The sequence below is a fragment of the Pelecanus crispus genome, chromosome 29 (assembly GCF_030463565.1).
Source record: "Pelecanus crispus isolate bPelCri1 chromosome 29, bPelCri1.pri, whole genome shotgun sequence".
Classification (NCBI taxonomy): Eukaryota; Metazoa; Chordata; class Aves; order Pelecaniformes; family Pelecanidae; genus Pelecanus; species Pelecanus crispus.
This window is the reverse complement of record NC_134671.1, coordinates 372,621-381,582: the sequence shown is the minus strand read 5'-3', so window position 1 is coordinate 381,582 and position 8,962 is coordinate 372,621. Positions and strand designations below refer to the sequence as shown.

Sequence of the window (8,962 nt, the reverse complement as noted above, 5' to 3'; positions counted from 1 at the left end):
GCTCGTGGCCACCTCATGTCCACTGTTGGGTTGTCCCACAACCCGGAGGTTGATGGAAGATCTGGGGTTGGAGCTTTACTCCAGCTGGACACAGATCAGGAACCTTAAGGGAGAGACAAAAACCCAACGTCCCCAACGGGGAGAGCTTTACGTCCACAAAAAGTTGTCCCCAAACCTTCAAGGTTGGGGACACTGTGGTGGGACGGGGCTTGGGGCTGAGGACAGGATGAGCAGCAGAACTTGGAGAGGCACCGAGTTAAAACCCACGAGGCAGAAAAATAATAGCGGAGGGAAATAATTACGTGATTGCAGGCGGCGTGGTAGGACTTGGAAGACGTTCTCTGTCCTTCTGGCTAACGAGGGACTCGGCATTTCTTCTCCCACGCGTGGCATCGCTGCGAAAGACCTGCAGACCTGGGAAAACAAATGTAATTCCCACCCCAAAAAAAAAAAACCCCAGAAAGTAGAGAACATTTCCAGAAAGTAGAGAACATTTGAGAAGCAGCAGTGGTTACAAAAGTGAGGCCTTGGATTTTCAGAGCAGCTGCTAACGAAGGAGAGGTTTTTAATGTGGAACTTCTAAACCCAGCAGCCTCCAAGCAGCGAGCCTGCACGCAAACGAACTATTTTCACATTTAGGCCTTTTTTTTTCCCCTCTTTTCCTGGCTGGCAGACCCACAGGCTGTCTGCGTCACCGAGCCGGAAGGGACTTTGGTCCCTTGGCGACACCAGCTCGGCGTTGGATGCTGGCCGTGACAGGCTCTTTAGGCAGATAAGAGCGAGTCAGCCACTTCGGCTCCGGGCCTGACCTAATCTAATTAGGAAGGATTAGGTCAAGATTAACGAGGCGAGATTTAAAATCCATCTGTCCAGCAAGGAGGCTCGGGGGCAATTCTGTAAGAGCAAGGCCAAGGCAGGCTGTGGGGGACCCGGCCCCCGATTCTGGCGCGCAATTTAAGCCAGACTCGTTCGGAAACAGCTCCCAGACCTTTTAAGCCGCCACCGGGATCTCAATAAGCCAGAGACTGGGGTTTACAACCTTATTCTTTATTATTATTATTATTATTTCTCGAACATTTCATAAAACTAAATCTCCATTTAATTCTCATTTTAGCCAAAAATATTTTGAACTAGCTCTGTAATGCCAACAGGAAAAAAAAAAATACCAATCCACCAACGAAAAAAAAAAAAAGAATAAAACACAACCGGTGCGGTCAGAGTCTCTCGAGTGGGACAGGATTCAGCTGGAAACTCAACAGCAGCCGAGGAAAAAAAAAAAAAAAGGGGGGCAGGGGAGGGGAGAAAATAAATATTCCCCATCTCGGAGAGCTCTCAAGCTGCAAGGGGAAAACGGGAGGCCGGTTCCTGTCCCCGCGGCCGGGATGTGCCGGCTCTAGAGGAGGAAACCAGCTCTTTGCACCCTCCTCGGCCCCGAATAAAGTGCCAGGCCCACAAGAAATGGTTACAAAGGGAATTGGGGGGTGGGTTAGGAGATCCCAGACCCCCCCCCCCCTCCCAAAAACAACAACAAAAAAAATGACGGGGGAAGCGAGGGAAGACCAGACGATCGCAGGTTAAAGCGGGTTCGACTCTGGGTCCAAACACCAGCTGGGGTCTGAAGATGCTCAGAAGGTGAATCCCAACAAATCCAGGCACCTTGGCGCAACCGGGATACGAAAGCCGATGATTTTTTTTTTTTTCTGGAAAGATGACGATGGGAATTTTCAAGAAGCCGCGAGCGTTCGCTCCTCGCCGTACGGACTCCCCACCGCCCGCCAGGAGCTCTGGGATTTGAGCTCCGCAACCGAAGGGAGCCGAGACGCGCCTCAAAAACTCAACCACGGGCACAACACGAGCGGAGAGCGCGCTGGAAAGCTTTAGGCGTCGACTGGGAAAAGGGAGAGAGGAGCTCCTGTAGCAGGAAGAGCCAAAATAATAATAAAAAAAAATGCCTCCGAGGTGGATCCTTCCTTATTCCGAACAAAACCAGCTTCGGATCGGCGTGGCGGCGAGATCCCGGGGCGGAGCTGGCAGGAGGACGGGAGGTCGAGGGGAGAGGCCTTGTGAGCAAGCAGGTGCAAGAAGACAAGTGCAGCGTTGGATCCCAAAAACGGGATCCGAGGGACGGCGGGGGAAAAAAAAAAAAAAAAAAAACCAAAAAGAGCGTGGCCGTGTGCAAGGCCGGATCCCAGGGTGAGGCCGGATCCGGCGTGGGTGGAGGCGGCCGGCGGGGAGGGCGAGGGACGGCCGGTCAGGCACAAATTTTGATGCGGGTGCCCTTGGCTAAAATGCGGAAGAAGGGGAAAATGCGCTCGTGGAAGGAGGCGTTGAAGGTGTGGATGTGGGTCATGCTCTCGGCGTTGTAGAAGCAGAGTTGGCCCCGCTCGTAGTCCAGGTAGACGCCGAAGCGCCGGGGCCGTTCGCTGGGCGACAGGGCCGTCTGCTCGGTGGCCGTCAACGCCTGGTACTTCTTCCCGTTGGTGCCCACGCACCAAATTTCTCGTTTTTGGTGAGGACCCACCGTCTTCTCTTTGCGCCGAGCCGTTTCGCGGGCTGCGCCCACCGCCCAACCTCGTCTGCCTCCCACCTCTACCTCCCAGTAGTGACGGCCGGTGGTGAAACCTTGGGAACCCAGCACGCAATAATCCGAATCGAAACGTTTGGGGTTGTCCGGCAGATCCTGGCGGCGTTCGCCCAGCTTGACGCTGCGTCGGTCCAGGGAAAGGCTCAGGCGAGGGTGGGCTGTGTCGGGGTCCAGGGTGACGTCGGCTGGAAGGGAGACGGGGATGTGAGGGGGTCGCCGGTCACCTCTATCTCTCCAGAGATCCCAATCGCAAGGTTTCCCCCCCCCCCCCCCCCTTCTTTTAGTTCCCAATCCCAAGATTTTAAAAAATAATCCAGCCACCAAGCCAAGAAACATGAAATTATTTATACTCTCCCCTTAATTGGTTTAGTGCTGGACTTGGTAGCGTTGGGTTGATGGTTGGACTTGATGATCTTGAAGGTCTTTTCCAACCTCAACGATTCAATGATTTTTCCCCTCCTTTTACTTCCCAACCCCAAATCCTCGCCCACGTGCGTAGTTGCAGCACAAGCAGCTAATCGTGACCGACAGCCCCCACCATGGGTTTTAACTGGTTTTGGCTGGGGTAGTTAAATTTAGCTCTCCCAACTCTACGTTTCTTGCAGCTCCGAGACGAGTCCCATCCCAGCCCCGTACAGAGCTGTCGGGGACTCTGGATCTGGCAGCCATTTTAGGGGAGAAGCCAGATCAAAGGATGGAGCAAAGCGCGGGGAGGAAGGAGAGAAGAGGCCGGTATTGAGGGGACTGGCAGAAAAAAGGGGTGAAAATCCTGGGAAGGCGGAGCTGGAGGGGGAACCCCAACAAGGTTGGGGGTACAGAAGAGATCCCAGGCTGGGAGGGTGGCGAAGGCCCAGCGTGTCCCCTCAGGCAGAGGAAACGTGTCTCGCTCACCTTGAGGGACTTTACTGAAGACTTTCTCCATCTTCCTCATCACCACGTCCTGCAGAAAGTAGTTGCGAAATTTTTTCCCCACGTCCACCGGCACCATCTCGGGCTCCTGGAATTTGATGTTCTCGCATCTGCCGGCAGGGGAGGGGGAAAAAAAAGCAAAGGTTTCGGCATGCTCGGAGTAAAGACACAACAGGAGAAACGAGATGCCCTGCGCACAGCCAAAAAAAAAACCCAGAACGGGGCAGAACCGGTTACGCTGGTACGGCGGGCGGTCCCCACCCTGTCTCGGCCGCAGGAAGCGGCCGAATCTCGGGCAGGGATGGAGCCGCATCCACGTAGCACCGGCAACAGCCAGGCCGTGCTCCGACACGGCTCCGTTACCTGCCGGCCAGCGGCTGGGGGCCGATTTAGAAGAGCGGCTGCTTGTCCGATTTCAAGATGGGGCGCAAAAAAATTAAAAAATGATCCCTCCAGACTTACCAGCAGCGTCTGCCTCGCCGGGGCATGAGGTCTGCACGGGCAGACCCAGCTCCGCTCCCAAAAAGCGGCTGCCAGGTTGCTGCGAGGGATTCCGAGATCTCTTCCCTGCCTTTTTCCTCTCCTGTATATCCCCAGTCATCCCCAAAAATCCCATTTATTCCCCACCGGGCCATCAGCTGGGAGGTTCCTACCATCGGCACAGCTGAGCTTTCCCTCGCTTTATCCAACCCCAGCCTGGAAAAGCGCCCACCGCACGGGGTTTAAAACAAAAACTCGTGGGTGGTTGTTGGTTTTTTTTTTTCCCTCCCCCATACAAAAGCTATTTACAGCGAGATGCCGCCACCGGAAAAATCACTGACCTGATAAAAGTGCCTTTGATGTCCTGCAAAAGGAAGCAGCCGGGTGGGAAGTGGGGAGAAAGAGAAAGAAAAAAAAAAAAAGATTAGGAGGCAGATCCCACCGTGGCTCACACTAAATCCTCTTAGCACCCACGGCTCAGCACCGTGCTGAGCTGCAACGAGCCAACCACCCCAACGAACAGGATGAGTCCCCTCCCACGGTCAGGAGACGGGAATATCCCACGGAGAGACGTATCCCGTGGATTCACCCCTTGGTAGAGGCTTTTCCCCCTGATACAGGCACCCTAAAAAACCCCCAATCTCTTGGGGCGTCCCCTTCTCTTCTCATTTTTCCCCCCGCTCTGATCCTGCAGATATTGCGGGATCCTGCAGATATTGCGGGATCCCTGACAGGAGGGATGGGGAAGGATTTAGCCCACCAGGTAAGGACGTCCTCCCGTGAAAATGACCTTTTTGGAAGCAAGGTCCACTCCCCTCTCGGCAGCTCTGCTTAATTCCCACCGCTAACGTTATCTCCTCGCCATAAAGCGGGGCCAGAGTTCCTACAGCTGCCGGCGCAGCGCTGAGCGAGGGTTCACGGTCCAGAGATCAACTACGCGCATCGTCCGAGTTTAAAACTCTTCGGGGAAGGTTCAAAAACATCTGGGAAGAAGCTTTGCCCGGTACACGGCAGCAGGGCTCTGCCCTCCTCATGTGATCCCCAATCGCAACTTTCCCTCTTCCCATCCCAGGAAGGAAAAAAAAAAAAACCCACAAACCCCACAAAAACCACCAAAACCAAGACCTTGAGAAGTTGCAGCCCGTCTTGTTTGCTCTTATCCTCCGCCTCGGCGATGAGCCGGCTGAGGGCAGCGCTCTGCTCTTCCAGCTGGCTGATGTTGCTGCTCTGACGGGCCAACAAGCTCTCGTAGCGTTCTTCCAGCTGGTGTAAGAGCAGGACCTGCTCCCCGATGAGGAACTGGTGCAGCACCTCGAAGTCCGACTCGAATTCTTTGATCTCCAGCTTCATTTTATCCTGCGGAGCGGGGGAAGAGACAGGAAAGGCATCCTTAGCTCAAATGGCAGCCCCAAAGGACGTCAATTTGTTCTCTCTCCCAGGCTACCAATTCCCACAACACGTTCGGGCACAAAACCTCCTTAATCAAGCTCTAATTCAGCAGGGAATCGGCTTCCAGCCCTCGCGGTCCCAACGATTGCAGCAGAGGGGCCGCAACGCCTCCGTGAGAGCTCAAATCGGCAAGGCAGAGGGGGAAATGCTTCCTGGCTCATCCCCCTCACCAGACTGCGGGCCAAGAAATGCTCCCAGCGCCGGTGTTTCGGCGTCCGCCTTCGCCGAGGGCTGATTATTTTTTGGCAGGGGGGGAAAAAAGGGCGGAAAACAGAGAAACGGGAAATGAAGAAGCGGGGAAGGGAATCGCGCGCAGGATCATCCGCTGTGCCGGGAGCCGCCGGCTCTTACCCTCAGCTCCGTGATTTTCTCCTCCTCATTGGATTTCTGCTTCAGGACCGCGTCCAGCTTCTTCTTCAGTGGCTCCAGGTGGCTCTGGAGCTTGTTCTGAGGGAGAGAAACGCATCTCAGGCATCCCTGGCTCCGGCAATCCCCTCCTTCCTCTCCTCTTTCGGTCCCTAACTCCACGGCAGGGCTGAGAACAAAACCTCCTGCCCAGACCATTTCCCTTCTGCTTCCCGTAAGTGCTCGTTCTGGAAGCCACTTTTAATTAGAAAGCCCAAAATCCTGCCCCACTCGGCTCGGGGAACGTCCACAGTCACCAAGCGCAGGCTGTTCGACGCGGTCCTAGATCAGCTTAAGCCGACGACAAAACCACTACCCGACTCCCTGCACTGAATAAGCTTTGGCATTTCCAAAAAAATCAACCGCTTCTACCTCGCTGCCCTCCCAAGACGCTCCCTCTGCCCTTCGCAAACAGCTCTGCCCTTTAGAAATTAATTTTTCTGCCTCCTCGAGTATTTGCAGCGTCTTTCCCGCAGCAAAGGAAAGGGGAAAAATGGACCGAGCTGACCCAAGAGCAAACGGCGCTGCCGGCCACACTCCGACAACCCACCACGGGGACGAGACACACCATCGCTGTCCTTCCCCTCCTCAAATCTCCCCGAGTCTCCTCCTGGCTACCAAACCTTCCCCAAAAATCTCCAGGGGCTCAAAGGGTGCCAACTCCGATGGGAGCTGCCAACATATCAGCCACGGCTCCGGAGAGCTCCCAGCGAGGGAGGACGAGGCGAGACGCAGCCACGTGCGGCAGCAACTCCTCCAAGACGCCTTTGGATGTTAAAGGAACCAAAAAAAAACCCCACGCTCCTTTCTTCCGGAAGACCCCCAAAAGCGAGAAATGACCTCGCGGAGAAACCGAAGCTGCAAAAAACGGGGTAAGCGGCAGCCCGAAGGGCTCAGCGACCCTCATCGTCCCCCGTCCTCCCGCCGCGCTTCGTTTCAGGATTCCCGGTCGCATCCGAGCGGGAAGGGACGCCTTTGATTCAGCGAGGCTGCCCCGTTAAAGCCCTAACGAAGGGTCTCGGTGGCTGGGGATTCAGGCTCGGGCTCCAAAGACCCTCGGGCAGACAGGGCCTGGGCTCAGCGAGGCCGGAGAGCCGCTCGGGGAAAGTTTTGTAAGGTGCAGACCCATCACAACGTGGCTGCTCGTTTCAACCCGCCGCAGCCCGGAGGGGTTTCACCCAAAAAACCAGCCCGGCGGGACCGGCTGAGCTCAGCCGCTCCTCAGCGGGATGATTTCTCCACCATCCAACCGGCTTTGCCTTCGTTACCCGTCACCGCCTGGTCCCCAAACCTCCCTCCCCGCGGTTAACCCAGACCCTACCCATCCAAACCAACCCAGCCGCCGGTTTTTTGGCTTCCCGCCCTCCTGCGCCACAACCCACGCAACCCGTTCGTGTTTCCCCCACACACGCACGCACACTCTCCGCTCACCGAACCAGCCCGGCGAGACCCACCCGCACGCCGCCTCCAACCACCCAACGCCGTCTGCTTGCCGCCAGAGCGACCCAGCCCGCGCCGTCGGCTCCTCCCGGCGCCAACGGTTCTGTCTTTCCCCCCCAAAAAAAAAACCCCAAACCACCCCGGTACCTTGTAATCCTGCACGACCTCCTCGAGAGGAACGACGCTGTGATGCTTGTGGCTCCGCGACTCCCTGCACACCACGCAGATGGCTTGTTCGTCCACCTCGCAGAAGAGCTTGAGGGGTTCCTGGTGTTTCTCGCACAAATTCGGCGGCCCTTGACCCCCCACCGCTACCAGGACCCCCGGGACCCCCGCCGCGGCTCCCGAAACTGAGGGACCGGCGGCGGGCGGCACGAGGCGCTGGGGGTGCGGGTGCAGCTGGCGGATGATTTGCACCATGTTGGCCAGCTGAAGGTTGGGTCGGAAATTCCTCTGGAAAAAGGTTTTTCGGCATTGCGGACAGGTGAAGGTCTGGAGGCGTCGAGGCCGCGTGGCCAGGACAGGGGGAGGAGGCGTCTGCACCTCTTCTTCCTCCTCTTCCACCTCCTCCTCTTCCTCCACGTCTTCCTCCATCACGTCCTCGTCATAGTCCTCGTCCCCAAAATAAAGCTCTCCCCCGACCCCACCGTCCCACATGTCCTCCTCCACAGGATCTTCCCACAGGTCGGCGTCGTCTTCTTCCTCGCTCCACATGTCATCTTCCTCCTCCTCCGCGCCACCGTCCTCCTCCTCCTCCTCCTGCTCCACATCCAGCTCGTCCTCATCCAGCTCATCCTCCTCATCCTCCAGATCCTCTTCCAGCACGTCGCCCATCCCCACCTCTCCGCCGCCCACCGCCGCCGCCCCCGGGGCCACCTCGTACTCGGCCTCGCCGCCCCACAGCTGCGAGATGCAGACGCGGCAGAAATTGTGCCCGCAGCCGATGGAAACGGGGTCCACGAAGTAGTCCAAGCAGATGGCGCAAATGGCTTCCTCCTGCAGCGTCTCCACTGGGTTCAACCGCCCGCTGGAGCCCCCCGAAGGGACCCCGTCTCCTAAAACCGCTGTGGCCGCCATGGGGACGGGGGGGCTGAGAGATTCTCCTCTTCCTCACAGGGTCCTGAGCTCCCTGCCGACCCCCGGCTGCTCCCTACACCGGGGTGGGCACCAGCTTGAACCCGGAAGGGTGGCCGGTCCCCACCCAGGTGCCACCAAGGTTTTGGGGTGTCGCTTCCTCTTTCACCCCCCCCTCCTCGGTTCCCCCCCCCCCCCCTTCCAGCGCCAGGCACTGCTCCACCCCTCGCTTATTGCTTCGTTTCAGCACCCCCTCACCCCCGTCCCCCAAAACCCGGGGCCGGCCCCGTTCCTGCTCGATCCCCGTCCCCCCCCTCCCTCCCCAAGCCGGACCTGGCCCTGCTCCCCACAACACCCCCGAGGCCCAACCGGGAGCCGGCGGAGGCTTCGATTCTCTCCCAAAAACGAGCCTCCCCCCCCACACACACACCCCGGGGGCCGGCCTCTAGGCCTCACCGCTCCCCACGGCGAGCCCCACCGCCGGGCCTGGCCCCAGCCTCAGCCCAGCCGGGCCCGGAGGTGCCGCCTTCGCTAGGCCGCGGCCCCGTCACCGCCCCCGCTGCTCGCCGACCCCGGCCCGGGCCCGGGGGAAGCCGCTTTATCCCCTCTCCCGCCCCCGTC

At 58.0% G+C, this 8,962-nt stretch overlaps 2 protein-coding genes across 4 annotated transcripts in view; one reads left to right on the top strand and one right to left on the bottom strand.

Annotated features, from left to right (window-relative positions):
- Positions 1-8,962, top strand: part of LOC104027533 (uncharacterized) — a 347,867-nt gene that overhangs the window by 217,889 nt on the left and 121,016 nt on the right.
- TRIM41 (tripartite motif containing 41) lies at positions 2,147-8,451 on the bottom strand. Of its 3 annotated transcripts, XM_075725329.1 has the most exons (8): positions 8,156-8,451; positions 7,627-8,062; positions 7,415-7,578; positions 5,774-5,869; positions 5,099-5,329; positions 4,315-4,337; positions 3,476-3,603; positions 2,147-2,769 (listed from the first exon to the last, which is right to left on the bottom strand). In XM_075725329.1, exons 1-8 carry the CDS (start codon positions 8,342-8,344, stop codon positions 2,252-2,254), a joined length of 1,785 nt encoding a protein of 594 aa, XP_075581444.1. In that variant the 5' UTR covers positions 8,345-8,451; the 3' UTR covers positions 2,147-2,251. The 3 variants fall into 3 exon arrangements, with proteins under 3 accessions (XP_075581444.1, XP_075581443.1, XP_075581442.1); XM_075725328.1 differs by having other exon boundaries at positions 7,415-7,927; positions 8,036-8,451; XM_075725327.1 differs by having other exon boundaries at positions 7,415-8,451.